At 43.9% G+C, this 23021-nt stretch overlaps 1 protein-coding gene across 1 annotated transcript in view; it reads right to left on the bottom strand.

Moving 5' to 3' along the window:
- Positions 1-2518: 2518 nt before the first annotated feature.
- The window catches only part of LOC106606133 (tumor necrosis factor receptor superfamily member 11B), a 37806-nt gene continuing 17303 nt past the window's right edge, over positions 2519-23021 (bottom strand). The window contains exons 3-6 of the mRNA XM_045719312.1: positions 13096-13311; positions 7525-7749; positions 4117-4328; positions 2519-3793 (exon numbers count right to left, since the gene is read on the bottom strand). Of these exons, the coding sequence (XP_045575268.1) occupies positions 3629-3793; positions 4117-4328; positions 7525-7749; positions 13096-13311 (818 nt within the window). The 3' untranslated portion in view covers positions 2519-3628. The remainder of the gene's footprint in view (positions 3794-4116; positions 4329-7524; positions 7750-13095; positions 13312-23021) is intronic.

The raw sequence follows: 23021 nt of genomic DNA, 5'->3' as shown, positions 1-23021 counted from the left end.
CAGAATGACACAGTGAATAACCTTCCAGGAGACAGAATGACACAGTGAATAGCCTTCGAAGGAAGACAGAATGACACAGTGAATAACCTTCCAGGAGACAGAATGACACAGTGAATAACCTTCCAGGAGACAGAATGACACAGTGAATAACCTTCCAGGAGACAGAATGACACAGTGAATAACCTTCCAGGAGACAGAATGACACAGTGAATAACCTTCGAAGGGAGACAGAATGACACAGTGAATAACCTTCCAGGAGACAGGATGACACAGTGAATAACCTTCCAAGGGAGACAGAATGACACAGTGAATAACCTTCCAGGGGAGACAGAATGACACAGTGAATAACCTTCCAGGAGACAGAATGACACAGTGAATAACCTTCCAGGAGACAGAATGACACAGTGAATAACCTTCCAGGAGACAGAATGACGCAGTGAATAACCTTCCAGGAGACAGAATGACACAGTGAATAACCTTCCAGGAGACAGAATGACACAGTGAATAACCTTCCAAGGGAGACAGAATGACACAGTGAATAACCTTCCAGGAGACTGAATGACACAGTGAATAACCTTCCAGGAGACAGAATGACACAGTGAATAACCTTCCAGGAGACAGAATGACACAGTGAATAACCTTCCAGGAGACAGAATGACACAGTGAATAACCTTCCAGGAGACAATGACACAGTGAATAACCTTCCAGGAGACAGAATGACACAGTGAATAACCTTCCAGGAGACAGAATGACACAGTGAATAACCTTCCAGGAGACAGAATGACACAGTGAATAGCCTTCGAAGGAAGACAGAATGACACAGTGAATAACCTTCCAGGAGACAGAATGACACAGTGAATAACCTTCCAGGAGACAGAATGACACAGTGAATAACCTTCCAGGAGACAGAATGACACAGTGAATAACCTTCCAGGAGACAGAATGACACAGTGAATAACCTTCCAAGGGAGACAGAATGACACAGTGAATAACCTTCCAGGAGACAGAATGACACAGTGAATAACCTTCCAAGGGAGACAGAATGACACAGTGAATAACCTTCCAGGGGAGACAGAATGACACAGTGAATAACCTTCCAGGAGACAGAATGACACAGTGAATAACCTTCCAGGAGACAGAATGACACAGTGAATAACCTTCCAGGAGACAGAATGACGCAGTGAATAACCTTCCAGGAGACAGAATGACACAGTGAATAACCTTCCAGGAGACAGAATGACACAGTGAATAACCTTCCAGGAGACAGAATGACACAGTGAATAACCTTCCAGGAGACAGAATGACACAGTGAATAACCTTCCAGGAGACAGAATGACACAGTGAATAACCTTCCAGGAGACAGAATGACACAGTGAATAACCTTCCAGGAGACAGAATGACACAGTGAATAACCTTCCAGGAGACAGTATGACGCAGTGAATAACCTTCCAGGAAGACAGAATGACACAGTGAATAACCTTCCAGGAGACAGAATGACACAGTGAATAACCTTCCAGGAGACAGAATGACACAGTGAATAACCTTCCAGGAGACAGGATGACACAGTGAATAACCTTCCAGGAGACAGAATGACACAGTGAATAACCTTCCAGGAGACAGGATGACACAGTGAATAACCTTCCAGGAGACAGAATGACACAGTGAATAACCTTCCAGGAGACAGAATGACACAGTGAATAACCTTCCAGGAGACAGAATGACACAGTGAATAACCTTCCAAGGGGGACAGAATGACACAGTGAATAACCTTCCAGGAGACAGAATGACACAGTGAATAACCTTCCAGGAGACAGAATGACACAGTGAATAACCTTCCAGGAGACAGAATGACACAGTGAATAACCTTCCAGGAGACAGAATGACACAGTGAATAACCTTCCAGGAGACAGAATGACTCAGTGAATAACCTTCCAGGAGACACCTTCCAATGACACAGTGAATAACCTTCCAGGAGACAGAATGACACAGTGAATAACCTTCCAGGAGACAGAATGACACAGTGAATAACCTTCCAGGAGACAGAATGACACAGTGAATAACCTTCCAGGAGACAGAATGACACAGTGGATAACCTTCCAGGAGACAGAATGACACAGTGAATAACCTTCCAGGAGACAGGATGAATAACTTTCACATACTCATTTTGCAGGAGAGTAAAGATGAGTCAAGTAATTTCATAGAACAGGACAGTGTGGACATGTCAGCTTTACACTGAACCTTCACATAACATTATATTTCCAAGAAAGGAACACCACGTCCTTACAGAGTAAGTGTACTGAGGAAGCAATTTCCTGTTTCTTAATAAGCTCATTTTTAGGAGGCTGAAATGCCCGTAACAAGACTGAGTCAATAGGAGGAGTGGTATGTATCAGAAACCATGGACATTCCGTCAGGCACAGGTTACTGCAGGACAGTAACGACACCAGGCCTCAACATTCACACTCATGTGAGGGGAAATCAAAATACAACACTTATCATTTTAAAAGCCATACAACAATTTTATCAAATGGATTTTAATCAGATAATTCGACATAATGTTCACAAATGTAAGGGCTTGAAAAGGGCCGTCAAACCAAAAAAATCCCAGATAAAGATCCATACCTTTTTATACAAAAACGATTTACAAAAACATCCCTTCAGCTAACAACATTCAAACCTGCAGCATTCAGAATCCAGTTTTTTAATATAGAGATAAAAATAAGCTTTTACAACAAATTTGGTAAGAAAAATGACATTTAAATAAAACAAATTGCACTCCTTTGTACATTCATAAAAGCTGACAATGTTTAAAATGTTTTGACAGTTTCAATAGAGCTTTGCATGTCAGCAGTCCACACATAACAGCAGGGGGGAGGAATCCCAAATGGCACCCTATTCCCTATATAGTGCACTACTACCCAATGGGCCCTGGTCAAAAGTAGTGCACTACAACCCAATGGGCCCTGGTCAAAAGTAGTGCACTATATAAGTAGTAGGGTTCCATTTGGAATGCACACAGGAGGAAACATTTCATTATGAAATAAATCTCCTCCTTTTAAAACAGTGAAAAAGCAAGACAACCCCCCTTCCCTATCACCCCTCTACCTCACCTTGAAAACATCAGACTATATACACATTTTAAATAGTTTTCTCTTTTCGCTAAGGTTGGAATCAATTCCAATTTTAATTCAGTCAATTCAGCAAGTGAATTCAAATTCAATTCACAAACAGAAGCAAAAAATATCCTCATGAATTGAATTTCAACTAAATTGACCCCAACCCTGCTTTTCACACAGTTAGGACTAATCCTAATTTCCATTTAAATAGAATTTTCACTTAGTCATGCATTGATATCAATAGGAGACCAAGTGAAAATTTGACGTTAAGTGGACGTTAGGATCCACCCCATCAGACCTGGGTTGCAAATACTTTAAACATGAATTTACAACCTTTATCTGACCCTGTTTGAGCTTGTCTGGATCAATAAACCAATAGAAACATCTCAAAATGGCAAACCCCATCCATCTGACCCTCCAGGCAGACTCTAACAAATGATAGATTCTTTAAGTGTTTGAAACCCAGATCTGCCCCCCTTAGAACCGCCCCCTTTCTCCTATTGGTTGTAGGGTTAGGTGTTGAAGCAGGTCCCGTCCTCGATCATGTTGAGGAACATCTTCTCGTACATCTTGTGTATGGAGGAGGTGGAGATGATCCGGTTGATCTTCTTGATGCTCCTGAGGAGCGGGCGTGGAGCCCCCTGTTGCCGGAGCCTGCTCAGGCTGTGAGCCAGACCCTAGAATTGATTGATTCATAGATTAGGTTTATTTGACCATTTAAACGAATACATATACAAACGATATTGTTTTAACTACCAAGGAGAACACAAAGCGATAAAGTAAGTTACTCCTTCTTCTCCATTGTGGTCCTTTCACCAAAACTAAGGCAATTAAAAATGGGAAACCCAGCACACTTCTAATTGGAGACTCTTATCTTGTTGTTGGTACGGAGACCAGAAAATAATCCGTTATGAAAAGGAAACATGAGGAATGTCCACAGTCATAATTTGTCTAGATTAAGGCAGGCGTGTCAATGTGCATGGTGGTGGCGGAGCAATACCTTATTGATGTCCAGGTCCTTGTTCTGGTTCTTCCAAAGGTGTAGGAGCTGCAGGAGGTACTGCTGGGAGCGGCATGAGGAGACCACGGCCCTGATGTCTTCCTCGTGAGCCCGGACCCCTGGAAGACTCTTCATCACCATCAGCAGGTCACCCAGGGTCAGGTTCTTCAAACCCGCACACCTGGACACCTTCCACTCACACTGGTTCACACCTGAGATAACAGGGTAGAGGAGGAACTCAGGTTAAACTGATACTACTGTAAGACACCTGGACACCTTCCGCTCACAGTGGTTCACACCTGAGATAACAGGGTAGAGGAGGAACTCAGGTTAAACTGATACTACTGTAAGACACCTGGACACCTTCCGCTCACAGTGGTTCACACCTGAGATAACAGGGTAGAGGAGGAACTCAGGTTAAACTGATACTACTGTAAGACACCTGGACACCTTCCGCTCACAGTGGTTCACACCTGAGATAACAGGGTAGAGGAGGAACTCAGGTTAAACTGATACTACTGTAAGACACCTGGACACCTTCCGCTCACAGTGGTTCACACCTGAGATAACAGGGTAGAGGAGGAACTCAGGTTAAACTGATACTACTGTAAGACACCTGGACACCTTCCGCTCACAGTGGTTCACACCTGAGATAACAGGGTAGAGGAGGAACTCAGGTTAAACTGATACTACTGTAAGACACCTGGACACCTTCCGCTCACACTGGTTCACACCTGAGATAACAGGGTAGAGGAGGAACTCAGGTTAAACTGATACTACTGTAAGACACCTGGACACCTTCCGCTCACACTGGTTCACACCTGAGATAACAGGGTAGAGGAGGAACTCAGGTTAAACTGATACTACTGTAAGACACCTGGACACCTTCCGCTCACACTGGTTCACACCTGAGATAACAGGGTAGAGGAGGAACTCAGGTTAAACTGATACTACTGTAAGACACCTGGACACCTTCCGCTCACACTGGTTCACACCTGAGATAACAGGGTAGAGGAGGAACTCAGGTTAAACTGATACTACTGTAAGACACCTGGACACCTTCCGCTCACAGTGGTTCACACCTGAGATAACAGGGTAGAGGAGGAACTCAGGTTAAACTGATACTACTGTAAGACACCTGGACACCTTCCGCTCACACTGGTTCACACCTGAGATAACAGGGTAGAGGAGGAACTCAGGTTAAACTGATACTACTGTAAGACACCTGGACACCTTCCGCTCACACTGGTTCACACCTGAGATAACAGGGTAGAGGAGGAACTCAGGTTAAACTGATACTACTGTAAGACACCTGGACACCTTCCGCTCACAGTGGTTCACACCTGAGATAACAGGGTAGAGGAGGAACTCAGGTTAAACTGATACTACTGTAAGACACCTGGACACCTTCCGCTCACACTGGTTCACACCTGAGATAACAGGGTAGAGGAGGAACTCAGGTTAAACTGATACTACTGTAAGACACCTGGACACCTTCCGCTCACACTGGTTCACACCTGAGATAACAGGGTAGAGGAGGAACTCAGGTTAAACTGATACTACTGTAAGACACCTGGACACCTTCCACTCACAGTGGTTCACACCTGAGATAACAGGGTAGAGGAGGAACTCAGGTTAAACTGATACTACTGTAAGACACCTGGACACCTTCCGCTCACACTGGTTCACACCTGAGATAACAGGGTAGAGGAGGAACTCAGGTTAAACTGATACTACTGTAAGACACCTGGACACCTTCCGCTCACAGTGGTTCACACCTGAGATAACAGGGTAGAGGAGGAACTCAGGTTAAACTGATACTACTGTAAGACACCTGGACACCTTCCACTCACACTGGTTCACACCTGAGATAACAGGGTAGAGGAGGAACTCAGGTTAAACTGATACTACTGTAAGACACCTGGACACCTTCCGCTCACAGTGGTTCACACCTGAGATAACAGGGTAGAGGAGGAACTCAGGTTAAACTGATACTACTGTAAGACACCTGGACACCTTCCGCTCACAGTGGTTCACACCTGAGATAACAGGGTAGAGGAGGAACTCAGGTTAAACTGATACTACTGTAAGACACCTGGACACCTTCCGCTCACACTGGTTCACACCTGAGATAACAGGGTAGAGGAGGAACTCAGGTTAAACTGATACTACTGTAAGACACCTGGACACCTTCCGCTCACAGTGGTTCACACCTGAGATAACAGGGTAGAGGAGGAACTCAGGTTAAACTGATACTACTGTAAGACACCTGGACACCTTCCACTCACAGTGGTTCACACCTGAGATAACAGGGTAGAGGAGGAACTCAGGTTAAACTGATACTACTGTAAGACACCTGGACACCTTCCGCTCACACTGGTTCACACCTGAGATAACAGGGTAGAGGAGGAACTCAGGTTAAACTGATACTACTGTAAGACACCTGGACACCTTCCGCTCACACTGGTTCACACCTGAGAACCACTCGTGTGGTTGAGTCAGTTTCTGCTATAACAGAGACTCTACAATGTGATGAAACGTTGTTGCTCCTGGCTCCTGAAACAAGCAGCAGCAGCAAATGCAGCCAGGAGCAGAAAACATTTGTATTTTCCTTGTTGTTGTTGTTGCTATTCCAACAGTTATTACAGTGACTGCGGTCATTTGGCTGACCAATAACCATCATCTAAAATACCAGCCCTAACCTGGACACCCCTAACCTGGACACCTTCCACTCACAGTGGTTCACTGGATAATAGATATGATGAGCCCAGGACATAACAGGATCCTCTCACTGGATAATAGATATGAGCCCAGGACATAACAGGATCCTCTCACTGGATAATAGATATGATAGCCCAGGACATAACAGGATCCTCTCACTGGATAATAGATATGATGAGCCCAGGACATAACAGGATCCTCTCACTGGATAATAGATATGATGAGCCCAGGACATAACAGGATCCTCTCACTGGATAATAGATATGATGAGCCCAGGACATAACAGGATCCTCTCACTGGATAATAGATATGATGAGCCCAGGACATAACAGGATCCTCTCACTGGATAATAGATATGATGAGCCCAGGACATAACAGGATCCTCTCACTGGATAATAGATATGATGAGCCCAGGACATAACAGGATCCTCTCACTGGATAATAGATATGATGAGCCCAGGACATAACAGGATCCTCTCACTGGATAATAGATATGATGAGCCCAGGACATAACAGGATCCTCTCACTGGATAATAGATATGATGAGCCCAGGACATAACAGGATCCTCTCACTGGACAATAGATATGATGAGCCCAGGACATAACAGGACCCTCTCATTGGTAAAAGTCTTTAGAACTCATATGCAGCAGCCAATAGCAGAGCTCTACTAAACGGATCCTACTGACCTTGAATGATGCCGTGGAGTTTAACCTGGTCTTTGTTCTGTTCTCTCCAGAGTCTCAACAGGAGTAGGATCTGCTGCTGGGGGGAGCAGGTCTTCTTAAGCCTCTCCAGACTCTTCCTGTCCACCCTCTTCCCAGGCAGGCTCTCCAGGAGACGCTCCAGGGGGACGGAGGACAGACGGAGGGACGCCAGAGACTGGAAGATGGCCTCCTCACACAGCGAGACGTCTGAGACAGAGAGGGAGAGAGAGAGGACACTGACGTTACATCCTGGTACTTAGGTACATGTTTTCTTTCCGATACATTGAGATCTTGATTGATTCTGTGTGAAGGGCCAGATGTGTTAGGTTTGCTCTATTGGGACCATAAGTGTATCATATTCCAGAAACAGCCTTTCTGTGTCAGGTTCTATCAAATAAACATTCATTTATTCTATTGAACACCAGTGCCATGATTACTGTATATATGTGATAACCTTTGTATACTTGCAATGCGCAATGATGGAAAAGTACTTGGTAAATGAAGATGTAGTGCTTTAGTTCTCAGGCTGAGAATTGTCTGCACCTGCTGATAGTCACACAGGCTCAAGACCGAGATAGTAGAGCTGAGAAACCACAGTCTAGAGATGTTTTTCTCATCTTAGATACTCTGTATCTAATCCAATGCAACAATGTTATGATATGATTGACGGTAGGTTGTATAAAGAGTGTTGTTTCCTGTTTCACCACACAGATCTTTACTATAGACTACTGAGGTACTCTGTATGTGAATCTCTGTTTGCAATTCCATTTTATTACTAAAGAGTTTAATACCAAGGTTCCTGTGTCTGTGTCCACTGGAAGACTGATTGTTAAAGGAAACGTACATCACCCCATGTAAAGGACCACCCAACAACGTACAGCATTTTCTCACATCTAAACTAACTGAACATTGGCTTGGATTTGAATCCACCATTGGCTTAGACATATTTCCCCTCAATTTGACATTTTTACTTCAAACTATTTTCTAATTCTTTGCAAACAATCTGCGGTGTCACCATAGAAATAGAACGACTGAATCATTGTAATTGAATGTGTGTCGTATCCTACTAAAACAAATCCTGAATGAATTGTTAAGGAGAGCATCACTCCCCTGGGAAAGTAACAGTTCAGGGTGTTCTACTCTGCTTGATGTTAGTCATCCTGTAGGAACTCAGTTTCATGTGAAGAGTTGATTCTCATGGAAGTCAACCTCCCACTGACACGACTCATTGTGATACGTCACACAGCAGAGCTGGTGTGATGGAAGACAGGTGTTCTGTGTTCGTGTGCATCGTTCAGGTTCTCGAATGAGAACTCAGTACTGTGTTTGGTCTCCTGGGAGGCTCATCAGGCTCAGTCTGATGTGTTGTGGTTCTGTGGTGTGTGTATGTGTGTGTGTGTTCTCAGCAGCATTCTTCATGGTTTCAGCGTGAGTGAGACCCAAACTGGCGGCCTGTGAGCAAAAAAACGAACATGTTTTTCATGGTTGGGCATAAAATACTGTAAAAACACCAGGAAATCAGCTCCAAGTGATTTTAATTTAGGAAATCTGTTCCAATGTATTCCCACGCATAATAGAAAGACACGTGATCATACACTTATTATTTTATGTAACCTTTATTTAACTAGCCAAGTCAGTTAAGAACAAATTCTTATTTACAATGACGGCCTACCCCGGCCAAACCCTAACCAGGACGACGATGGGCCATTTGTGCGCCGCCCTATGGGATGTGAGGAGCCTTATGGGATGTGAGGTGCCCTATGGGATGTGAGGTGCCTTATGGGATGTGAGGTGCCTTATGGGATGTGAGCCGCCCTATGGGATGTGAGCCGCCCTATGGGATGTGAGGTGCCCTATGGGATGTGAGCCGCCCTATGGGATGTGAGGTGCCCTATGGGATATGAGCCGCCCTATGGGAGGTGAGGTGCCCTATGGGATGTGAGGTGCCCTATGGGATGTGAGGTGCCTTATGGGATGTGAGCCGCCCTATGGGATGTGAGGTGCCCTATGGGATGTGAGGTGCCCTATGGGATGTGAGCCGCCCTATGGGATGTGAGCCGCCCTATGGGATGTGAGGCGCCCTATGGGATGTGAGGTGCCCTATGGGATGTGAGGTGCCTTATGGGATGTGAGCCGCCCTATGGGATGTGAGGTGCCCTATGGGATGTGAGGTGCCCTATGGGATGCGAGGTGCCCTATGGGATGTGAGGTGCCCTATGGGATGTGAGCCGCCCTATGGGATCTGAGCCGCCCTATGGGATGTGAGCCGCCCTATGGGATGTGAGGTGCCTTATGGGATGTGAGGTGCCCTATGGGATGTGAGCCGCCCTATGGGATGTGAGGTGCCCTATGGGATGTGAGCCGCCCTATGGGATGTGAGGTGCCTTATGGGATGTGAGCTGCCCTATGGGATGTGAGATGCCCTATGGGATGTGAGATGCCTTATGGGATGTGAGGTGCCCTATGGGATGTGAGCCGCCCTATGGGATGTGAGGTGCCTTATGGGATGTGAGCCGCCCTATGGGATGTGAGATGCCCTATGGGATGTGAGCCGCCCTATGGGATGTGAGGTGCCTTATGGGATGTGAGCCGCCCTATGGGATGTGAGATGCCCTATGGGATGTGAGATGCCTTATGGGATGTGAGGTGCCCTATGGGATGTGAGCCGCCCTATGGGATGTGAGGTGCCTTATGGGATGTGAGCCGCCCTATGGGATGTGAGGTGCCCTATGGGATGTGAGCCGCCCTATGGGATGTGAGCCGCCCTATGGGATGTGAGGTGCCCTATGGGATGTGAGGCGCTCTATGGGATGTGAGGTGCCCTATGGGATGTGAGGTGCCCTATGGGATGTGAGCCGCCCTATGGGATGTGAGGTGCCCTATGGGATGTGAGGCGCTCTATGGGATGTGAGGTGCCCTATGGGATGTGAGATGCCCTATGGGATGTGAGCCGCCCTATGGGATGTGAGGCGCCCTATGGGATGTGAGGTGCCCTATGGGATGTGAGGCGCCCTATGGGATGTGAGGCGCCCTATACAAATTATATCTGTTTGGGCTTCTTGCGGTCAATTTACAGTCTACAAATGATCTATAATTATGTTCCGGCCCCCAGACCATCTGCTCAAGAAAGAACTTACTGGAGTTAGTGGGATGACGTCTGGAGTTACTGGAGTTAGTGGGATGATGTCTGGAGTTACTGGAGTTAGTGGGATGATGTCTGGAGTTACTGGAGTTAATGGGATGACGTCTGGAGTTACTGGAGTTAGTGGGATGATGTCTGGAGTTACTGGAGTTAGTGGGATGATGTCTGGAGTTACTGGAGTTAGTGGGATGACGTCTGGAGTTACTGGAGTTAGTGGGATGACGTCTGGAGTTACTGGAGTTAGTGGGATGATGTCTGGAGTTACTGGAGTTAGTGGGATGATGTCTGGAGTTACTGGAGTTAGTGGGATGATGTCTGGAGTTACTGGAGTTAGTGGGATGACGTCTGGAGTTCCTGGAATTAGTGGGATGATGTCTGGAGTTACTGGAGTTAGTGGGATGATGTCTGGAGTTACTGGAGTTAGTGGGATGATGTCTGGAGTTACTGGAGTTAGTGGGATGACGTCTGGAGTTCCTGGAATTAGTGGGATGATGTCTGGAGTTAGTGGAGTTAATGGGATGACGTCTGGAGTTACTGGAGTTAGTGGGATGACGTCTGGAGTTACTGGAGTTAGTGGGATGACGTCTGGAGTTACTGGAGTTAGTGGGATGATGTCTGGAGTTACTGGAGTTAGTGGGATGACGTCTGGAGTTACTGGAGTTAATGGGATGACGTCTGGAGTTACTGGAGTTAGTGGGATGATGTCTGGAGTTACTGGAGTTAGTGGGATGATGTCTGGAGTTACTGGAGTTAGTGGGATGATGTCTGGAGTTACTGGAGTTAGTGGGATGATGTCTGGAGTTGCTGGAGTTAGTGGGATGATGTCTGGAGTTACTGGAGTTAATGGGATGACGTCTGGAGTTACTGGAGTTAGTGGGATGATGTCTGGAGTTACTGGAGTTAGTGGGATGACGTCTGGAGTTACTGGAGTTAGTGGGATGACGTCTGGAGTTACTGGAGTTAGTGGGATGATGTCTGGAGTTACTGGAGTTAGTGGGATGATGTCTGGAGTTAGTGGAGTTAGTGGGATGATGTCTGGAGTTGCTGGAGTTAGTGGGATGATGTCTGGAGTTACTGGAGTTAGTGGGATGATGTCTGGAGTTACTGGAGTTAGTGGGATGATGTCTGGAGTTACTGGAGTTAGTGGGATGATGTCTGGAGTTACTGGAGTTAGTGGGATGACGTCTGGAGTTGCTGGAGTTAGTGGGATGATGTCTGGAGTTACTGGAGTTAGTGGGATGATGTCTGGAGTTACTGGAGTTAGTGGGATGATGTCTGGAGTTACTGGAGTTAGTGGGATGATGTCTGGAGTTACTGGAGTTAGTGGGATGACGTCTGGAGTTACTGGAGTTAGTGGGATGATGTCTGGAGTTACTGGAGTTAGTGGGATGATGTCTGGAGTTACTGGAGTTAGTGGGATGATGTCTGGAGTTACTGGAGTTAATGGGATGATGTCTGGAGTTACTGGAGTTAGTGGGATGATGTCTGGAGTTACTGGAGTTAGTGGGATGATGTCTGGAGTTACTGGAGTTAGTGGGATGATGTCTGGAGTTACTGGAGTTAGTGGGATGATGTCTGGAGTTACTGGAGTTAGTGGGATGATGTCTGGAGTTACTGGAGTTAGTGGGATGATGTCTGGAGTTACTGGAGTTAGTGGGATGATGTCTGGAGTTACTGGAGTTAGTGGGATGATGTCTGGAGTTACTGGAGTTAGTGGGATGATGTCTGGAGTTACTGGAGTTAGTGGGATGATGTCTGGAGTTACTGGAGTTAGTGGGATGACGTCTGGAGTTACTGGAGTTAGTGGGATGATGTCTGGAGTTACTGGAGTTAGTGGGATGATGTCTGGAGTTACTGGAGTTAATGGGATGACGTCTGGAGTTACTGGAGTTAGTGGGATGATGTCTGGAGTTACTGGAGTTAGTGGGATGATGTTGACCTGCTGTTCAAGTGAAACGCTGTAGGCAGCTGTGATTAACTGGGTTTCAACCAGTGTTGCCTGCTGCTGCAAGAGTTTACCTGCTGAGATGAAGCCTAGGTATTTTCTTGGGGAGGGAAAACAAGTCTTTCAGTTTCAGGTAAAGTTACTCATTAACCTCTGTTGCACATCTGTCCCGTTCAGACTCACATACTTAGTAAAAGTACAGGACTCAGACACTGTGGTCATTTAGTCAGTGTGAAGCTGAGCGGGTTGTCGTGCAGTGCTGTGGATTAGGAATGCTCATTCCTTTTTTAATAAAGATTACGTGGTGTGTGTGCAGTGGTCATGTGTGGCTCAGTAGGTAGAGCGTGGTGTTCAAAACGCCAAAGGATTCCCGCTGGGTCCACCCATACAAAAAACTATGTATGACTTTAAATCGCTTTATTTAAGAGAGTCTGGCATATATCACCATTGTTCTGTATATTCTCACCAGTGTGACACTGTGTGTGGTGATGGGAGCACTCCAGGACAGTTCCTTTAGCCTCGTTCTCACACAGTGTGTCCTGGGTGGGGGTCCCCGGTCGGAGGGTCTTCAAGCCCAGCTCAGAGCAGTTCCTGTGAGGCACACACGGCTCGCTGGCAGACATCCGGCTGGAGAACAGGCCTTGCGGACACGCCTCACACACTGTGTCTATCTCTGGTGTACCTAGGAGAGAACACAAAACAAACTTCAATTTATCACACCTGACCAAGATCATTTTTACAGGTGGGATCATGTTTTATCCCAATCTGAGAGAAATTGCTCTTTTCACATCAAGCATCTTCAGGTTATACATTTCCAATATGTCAAGTTACAAGTTGTGATACGTAGTGCTTGTCATAAAGCAGCAGACTTTTTGTGAGTGGAAGTGTGGAGTTTCTGTGGCATTGTTTAGAGAGGAGTAAGCTACTAACGGTATCTACCACATCCTGTTTTACAATAGAGAAGAAGTGAGAGTCAGAGACTGTATAAAGTCCTTCATGCATCCAGTATGATGATATTTGACAGAGATGACAAGGCATATTCGTGTGAAAACATTAACTCATAGGTCTATATGAAATAACTAGTTATTACTACAAGTGACCAGCAGAGCATCTTTACTAGGTCATGGATCCTCAGGTTGACAAGCCATACAGCGGTCATGGATGCTCATGTTGACAAGCCATACAGCGGTCATGGATCCTCAGGTTGACAAGCCATACAGCGGTCATGGATCCTCAGGTTGACAAGCCATACAGCGGTCATGGATCCTCAGGTTGACAAGCCATACAGCGGTCATGGATCCTCAGGTTGACAAGCCATACAGCGGTCATGGATCCTCAGGTTGACAAGCCATACAGCGGTCATGGATCCTCAGGTTGACAAGCCATACAGCGGTCATGGATCCTCAGGTTAACAAGCCATACAGCGGTCATGGATCCTCAGGTTAACAAGCCATACAGCGGTCATGGATCCTCAGGTTGACAAGCCATACAGCGGTCATGGATCCTCAGGTTGACAAGCCATACAGCGGTCATGGATGCTCAGGTTGACAAGCCATACAGCGGTCATGGATCCTCAGGTTGACAAGCCATACAGCGGTCATGGATGCTCAGGTTGACAAGCCATACAGCGGTCATGGATCCTCAGGTTGACAAGCCATACAGCGGTCATGGATCCTCAGATTGACAAGCCATACAGCGGTCATGGATCCTCAGGTTGACAAGCCATACAGCGGTCATGGATCCTCAGGTTGACAAGCCATACAGCGGTCATGGATGCTCAGGTTGACAAGCCATACAGCGGTCATGGATCCTCAGGTTGACAAGCCATACAGCGGTCATGGATCCTCAGGTTGACAAGCCATACAGCGGTCATGGATCCTCAGGTTGACAAGCCATACAGCGGTCATGGATCCTCAGGTTGACAAGCCATACAGCGGTCATGTATCCTCAGGTTGACAAGCCATACAGCGGTCATGGATGCTCAGGTTGACAAGCCATACAGGCTATTTGGAAAGTATTCAGACCACTTAACTTCTTCCACATTTTGTTGCATTACAGACTTATTATTTTCTCATCAATCTACACACAATACCCCATAATGACAAAGTAAAAAACAGGGTTTTAGATTTTTTTTGGCAAATGTATAAAAATACAAAAAACTGAAATATCACATTTACATAAGTACTCAGACCCTTTACTCAGTACTTTGTTGAAGCACCTTTGGCAGTGATTACAGCCTGGAGTCTTCTTGGGTATGACGCTACAATCTTGGCACACCTGTATTTGGGGAGTTTTTCCCATTCTTCCCTGCAGGTCCTCTCAAGATCTGTCAGGTTGGATGGGGAGCGTCGCTGCACAGATATTTTCAGGTCTCTCCAGAGATGTCCAGGTTTTGGCTGGGCCCCTCAAGGACATTCAAAGACTTGTCCCGAAGCCACTCCTGCATTGTCTTGGCTGTGTGCTTAGGGTCGTTGTCCTGTTGGAATGAACCTTCGCCCCAGTCTGAGGTCCTGAGTGCTCTGGAGCAGGTTTTCATTAAGGATCTCTCTGTACTTTGCTCCGTTCATCTTTCCCTCAATACTGACTAGTCTCCCAGTCCCTGCCACTGAAAAACATCCCCACAGCATGATGCTGCCACCACCATGCTTCACCGTAGGGATGGTGCCAGGTTTCCTCCAGATGTGACGCTTGGCATTCAGGCCAAATAGTTCAATCTTGGTTTCATCAGACCAGAGAATCTTGTTTCTCATGGTTTGAGAGCCTTTAGGTGCCTTTCGGCAAACTCAAGGCTGCCATGTGCCTTTTACTGAGGAAAGGCTTCTGTCTGGCCACTACCAGAAAGGCCTGATTGGTGGAGTGCTGCAGAGATCGTTGTCCTTCTGAAAGTTTCTCCCATCTCCACAGAGGAACTCTGGAGCTCTGTCAGAGTGACCATCGGGTTCTTGGTTACCTCCCTGATCAAGGCCCTTCTCCCCCGATTGTTCAGTTTGGCCGGGCGGCCAGCTCTAGGAAGAGTCTTGGTGGTTCCAAACTTCTTACATTTAAGAATGATGGAGGCCACTTTGTTCTTGGGGACCTTCAATGCGGCAGTTTTGGTACCCTTCCCCAGATCTGTGCCTCGACACAATCCTGTCTCGGAGCTCTACGGACAATTCCTTCGACCTCATGGCTTGGTTTTTGCTCTGACATGCACTGTCAACTGTGGGACCTTATATAGACAGATATGTGCCTTTCCAAATCATGTCCAATCAATTGAATTTACCACAGGTGGACTCCAATCAAGTTGTAAAAACATCTCAAGGATGATCAATGGAAACAGGATGCACCTGGGCTCAATTTCGAGTCTCATAGCAAAAGGGTCTGAATACTTATGCAAATAAGGTATTTCTGTTTATTATCTGCAAAACATTCTAGAAACCTGTTTTCGCTTTGTCATTATGGCGTATTGTGATGTCATTATGGGGTATTGTGATGTCATTATGGGGTATTGTGTGTAGATTGATGAGGAAAACAGTTAATTTAATCAGTTTAAGAATAAGGCTGTAACGTAACAAAATGTGGAAAAGGGGAAGGGGTCTGAAGACTTTACGGATGCATATTGTCAACAACGCATTTAAGAGCTGCATTTAAGAGCTGCGGTCAGACCTCAAGTAGGCCTACACCTGTCTCACAATAACCATCTGAGATCGTTATAATAGATCTAGCTGTATGATGAATAAATCAGATTTGAGGTCAATAAAATATTCAACCCTTTTGTTATGGAAAGCCTAAATAACTTCAGAAGTAAAGATGTGCTTAACAAGTCACATAATATGTTGAATTGACTCACTCTGTGTGCCATAATAGCGTTCAAAATATTTTTTTTATGACGACCTCATCTCTGTACCCCGCACATTCAATTATCTGTAAGGTCCCTCAGTCGAGCAGTGAATTTCAAGCACAGATTCAACCACAAAGACCAGGGAGGTTTTCCAATGTTTTCGTAAAAAGAAGGGAACCTATTGGTAGATGGGTAAAAATATCCCTTTGAGCATGGTGCAGTTATTCATTACACTTTGGATGGTGTATCAATACACCCAGTCACTACAAAGATACGGGAACCCTTCCTAACTCAGTTGCCAGAGAGGAAGGAAACCGCTCAGGGATTTCACCAATGGTGATTTTAAAACAGTTACAGAGTTTAATGGCTGAGATAGGAGATAACTGAGGATGGATCAACAACACAGTAGTCACTCCAGAAATACTAACATATAGGACTGAGTGAAAATAAAGAAGCCTTTACAGAATAAAAATATTCCAAAACATGCATCCTGTTTGCAAATTGGCACCATAAAATACTGCAAAGAATGTGGCCAAGCAATTAACTTCTAGTCCTGAATACAAAGCGTTATTCAATCTTCATATTTTCAAGCAAGATGGTGGCGGCATCATGTTATGGGTATGCTTGTCATCGGCAAGGACTAGGGAGTTTTTTTGGGGAAGAAGAAACAGAATACAGCTAAGCAAAACGTGGTTCAGTCTGCTTTCCATCAGACACTGGGAGACAAATTCACCTTTCAGCAGGACAAGGCCAAATAAACAATCCAGGTGTGTAAAACTCTTGGAGACTTATCCAGAAAAGACTCACAGCTGTAATCGCTGCCAAAGGTTATTCTAACATGTATTGACTCAGCGGGTTGAATACTTCATTAATCAAGATATATTAGTGTTTAATTTTACATGAATTTTTTTTTAACTCCTTGAATTGGTCTTCCACTTTGACATTACAGAGTATTTTGTGAAGTTCATTGACAAAAATTACAATTAAATCAATGTTAATCCCAATTTGAAAGAAAACAAAATGTAGAAAAATTCAAGAGGTGTGAATACTGAAGGCATCGTACATCAATGGTTGGATCTGTCTGTCTGTAGTTATGGCTGTTGGAATTATAGACATACTGTACATCATCAATGGACAATATAACCTATACAGTATATAACATGTCTGACTAGACAATATAACCTATACAGCCTATAACATGTCTGTATAAACAATATAACCTATACAGTCTATAACATGTCTGTATAAACAATATAACCTATACAGTCTATAACATGTCTGTATAAACAATATAACCTATACAGCCTATAACATGTCTGTATAAACAATATAACCTATACAGCCTATAACATGTCTGACTAGACAATATAACCTATACAGTCTATAACATGTCTGTATAAACAATATAACCTATACAGCCTATAACATGTCTGTATAAACAATATAACCTATACAGTCTATAACATGTCTGTATAAACAATATAACCTATACAGTCTATAACATGTCTGTATAAACAATATAACCTATACAGCCTATAACATGTCTGTATAAACAATATAACCTATACAGTCTATAACATGTCTGTATAAACAATATAACCTATACAGTCTATAACATGTCTGTATAAACAATATAACCTATACAGCCTATAACATGTCTGACTAGACAATATAACCTATACAGCCTATAACATGTCTGTATAAACAATATAACCTATACAGCCTATAACATGTCTGACTAGACAATATAACCTATACAGTCTATAACATGTCTGACTAGACAATATAACCTATACAGTCTATAACATGTCTGTATAAACAATATAACCTATACAGTATATAACATGTCTGACTAGACAATATAACCTATACAGCCTATAACATGTCTGTATAAACAATATAACCTATACAGTCTATAACATGTCTGACTAGACAATATAACCTATACAGTCTATAACATGTCTGTATAAACAATATAACCTATACAGCCTATAACATGTCTGTATAAACAATATAACCTATACAGTATATAACATGTCTGTATAAACAATATAACCTATACAGCCTATAACATGTCTGTATAAACAATATAACCTATACAGTCTATAACATGTCTGTATAAACAATATAACCTATACAGTATATAACATGTCTGACTAGACAATATAACCTATACAGTCTATAACATGTCTGTATAAACAATATAACCTATACAGTCTATAACATGTCTGTATAAACAATATAACCTATACAGTCTATAACATGTCTGTATAAACAATATAACCTATACAGTCTATAACATGTCTGTATAAACAATATAACCTATACAGTATATAACATGTCTGTATAAACAATATAACCTATACAGCCTATAACATGTCTGTATAAACAATATAACCTATACAGTCTATAACATGTCTGACTAGACAATATAACCTATACAGTCTATAACATGTCTGACTAGACAATATAACCTATACAGTCTATAACATGTCTGTATAAACAATATAACCTATACAGTATATAACATGTCTGTGTAAACAATATAACCTATACAGTCTATAACATGTCTGTATAAACAATATAACCTATACAGTCTATAACATGTCTGACTAGACAATATAACCTATACAGTCTATAACATGTCTGACTAGACAATATAACCTATACAGTCTATAACATGTCTGTATAAACAATATAACCTATACAGCCTATAACATGTCTGTATAAACAATATAACCTATACAGTCTATAACATGTCTGTATAAACAATATAACCTATACAGTCTATAACATGTCTGTATAAACAATATAACCTATACAGTCTATAACATGTCTGACTAGACAATATAACCTATACAGTCTATAACATGTCTGTATAAACAATATAACCTATACAGTCTATAACATGTCTGACTAGACAATATAACCTATACAGTCTATAACATGTCTGTATAAACAATATAACCTATACAGCCTATAACATGTCTGACTAGACAATATAACCTATACAGCCTATAACATGTCTGTATAAACAATATAACCTATACAGTCTATAACATGTCTGTATAAACAATATAACCTATACAGTCTATAACATGTCTGTATAAACAATATAACCTATACAGTCTATAACATGTCTGTATAAACAATATAACCTATACAGTCTATAACATGTCTGACTAGACAATATAACCTATACAGTCTATAACATGTCTGTATAAACAATATAACCTATACAGTCTATAACATGTCTGTATAAACAATATAACCTATACAGTCTATAACATGTCTGTGTAAACAATATAACCTATACAGTCTATAACATGTCTGTATAAACAATATAACCTATACAGCCTATAACATGTCTGTATAAACAATATAACCTATACAGTATATAACATGTCTGTATAAACAATATAACCTATACAGTCTATAACATGTCTGACTAGACAATATAACCTATACAGTCTATAACATGTCTGTCTAGACAATATAACCTATACAGCCTATAACATGTCTGACTAGACAATATAACCTATACAGTCTATAACATGTCTGACTAGACAATATAACCTATACAGCCTATAACATGTCTGTATAAACAATATAACCTATACAGCCTATAACATGTCTGACTAGAGAATATAACCTATACAGTCTTTCAGAGGTTTTGAGGAAGCCCACACTGTTTATTTGTTTTCACCATGAATCACGTTTTGTGAAATCGAGACAAAATGTATCAAAACCACATTTGGATTTCATCCATGTTAGATTGAGACATGTACCGTCTTTCACTGTCTGATACCCACTGAGACAGACTCAGGTAGGAAACATCTTCCAGCCCCAGTCTAACTGTCTGATACAGACTCAGGTAGGAAACATCTTCCAGCCCCAGTCTATCAGTCTGATACAGACTCAGGTAGGAAACATCTTCCAGCCCCAGTCTAACTGTCTGATACAGACTCAGGTAGGAAACATCTTCCAGCCCCAGTCTAACTGTCTGATACAGACTCAGGTAGGAAACATCTTCCAGCCCCAGTCTAACAGTCTGATACAGACTCAGGTAGGAAACATCTTCCAGCCCCAGTCTATCAGTCTGATACAGACTCAGGTAGGAAACATCTTCCAGCCCCAGTCTAACTGTCTGATACAGACTCAGGTAGGAAACATCTTCCAGCCCCAGTCTAACTGTCTGATACAGACTCAGGTAGGAAACATCTTCCAGCCCCAGTCTAACTGTCTGATACAGACTCAGGTAGGAAACATCTTCCAGCCCCAGTCTAACTGTCTGATACAGACTCAGGTAGGAAACATCTTCCAGCCCCAGTCTATCTGTCTGATACAGACTCAGGTAGGAAACATCTTCCAGCCCCAGTCTAACTGTCTGATACAGACTCAGGTAGGAAACATCTTCCAGCCCCAGTCTAACTGTCTGATACAGACTCAGGTAGGAAACATCTTCCAGCCCCAGTCTATCTGTCTGATACAGACTCAGGTAGGAAACATCTTCCAGCCCCAGTCTAACTGTCTGATACAGACCAGGTAGGAAACATGCTTCCAGCCCCAGTCTAACTGTCTGATACAGAGTCAGGTAGGAAACATCTTCCAGCCCCAGTCTAACTGTCTGATAGAGACTCAGGTAGGAAACATCTTCGAGCCCTCCAGTCTAACTGTCTGATACAGAGTCAGATAGGAAACATCTTCCAGCCCCAGTCTAACTGTCTGATACAGAGTCAGATAGGAAACATCTTCCAGCCCCAGTCTAACTGTCTGATACAGACTCAGGTAGGAAACATCTTCCAGCCCCAGTCTAACTGTCTGATACAGACTCAGGTAGGAAACATCGCCAGCCTCCAGTCTAACTGTCTGATACAGACTCAGGTAGGAAACATGAGCTTCCAGCCCCAGTCTAACTGTCTGATAGAGACTCAGGTAGGAAACATCGTCCAGCCCCAGTCTAACTGTCTGATACAGAGTCAGGTAGGAAACATCGTCCAGCCCCAGTCTAACTGTCTGATACAGACTCAGGTAGGAAACATCTTCCAGCCGCCAGTCTAACTGTCTGATACAGAGACAGATAGGAAACATCGTCCAGCTCCCAGTCTAACTGTCTGATACAGAGTCAGGTAGGAAACATGACTTCCAGCCCCCGTCTAACTGTCTGATACAGACTCAGAGGGAAGATGGAGCTGATCCAGTCTAACTGTCTGATACGGAGGAAAGATGGAGCTGATCCAGTTAGTCTGATACAGAGACAGAGAGCGAAGATGGAGCTGATCCAGTCTAACTGTCTGATACAGAGACAGAGAGGAAAGATGGAGCTGATCCAGTCTAACTGTCTGATACAGAGACAGAGAGGAAAGATGGAGCTGATCCAGTCTAACTGTCTGATACAGAGACAGAGAGGAAAGATGGAGCTGATCCAGTCTAACTGTCTGATACAGAGACAGAGAGCGAAGATGGAGCTGATCCAGTCTAACTGTCTGATACAGAGACAGAGAGGAAAGATGGAGCTGAACCAGTCTAACTGTCTGATAGAGAGACAGAGAGGAAAGATGGAGCTGATCCAGTCTAACTGTCTGATACAGAGACAGAGAGGAAAGATGGAGCTGATCCAGTCTAACTGTCTGATACAGAGACAGAGAGGAAAGATGGAGCTGATCCAGTCTAACTGTCTGATACAGAGACAGAGAGGAAAGATGGAGCTGATCCAGTCTAACTGTCTGATACAGAGACAGAGAGGAAAGATGGAGCTGATCCAGTCTAACTGTCTGATACAGAGACAGAGAGGAAAGATGGAGCTGATCCAGTCTAACTGTCTGATACAGAGACAGAGAGGAAAGATGGAGCTGATCCAGTCTAACTGTCTGATACAGAGACAGAGAGGAAAGATGGAGCTGATCCAGTCTAACTGTCTGATACAGAGACAGAGAGGAAAGATGGAGCTGATCCAGTCTAACTGTCTGATACAGAGACAGAGGAAAGATGGAGCTGATCCAGTCTAACTGTCTGATACAGAGACAGAGAGGAAAGATGGAGCTGATCCAGTCTAACTGTCTGATACAGAGACAGAGAGGAAAGATGGAGCTGATCCAGTCTAACTGTCTGATACAGAGACAGAGAGGAAAGATGGAGCTGATCCAGTCTAACTGTCTGATACAGAGACAGAGAGGAAAGATGGAGCTGATCCAGTCTAACTGTCTGATACAGAGACAGAGAGGAAAGATGGAGCTGATCCAGTCTAACTGTCTCCAATAGAATCTGACATGTCTCTATTCATTATCTCTAACAGAGACGTTCAACAGAATATTGAAACTAAAACTCTGTCTAGAAACAAAACCCTCCCCTCTCCCCTCTCCTCCCCTCTCTCCACTCTTCTCCTCTCTCCTCTCTCCTCCCCTCTCCTCTTCTCCCCTCCTCTCCTCTTCTCCCCTCCTCTCCTCTACCCACTCTTCTCCTCTCTCCTCCCCTCTTCTCCCCCTCCTCTCCTCTTCTCCCCTCCTCTCCTCTACCCACTCTTCTCCTCTCTCCTCCCGTCTTCTCCCCTCCTCTCCTCTACCCACTCTTCT

The sequence above is a fragment of the Salmo salar genome, chromosome ssa05 (assembly GCF_905237065.1).
Source record: "Salmo salar chromosome ssa05, Ssal_v3.1, whole genome shotgun sequence".
Taxonomy (NCBI): Eukaryota; Metazoa; Chordata; class Actinopteri; order Salmoniformes; family Salmonidae; genus Salmo; species Salmo salar.
The sequence above is the reverse complement of the archived record's forward strand: the minus strand, read 5'-3'. Positions and strand labels throughout refer to the sequence as shown.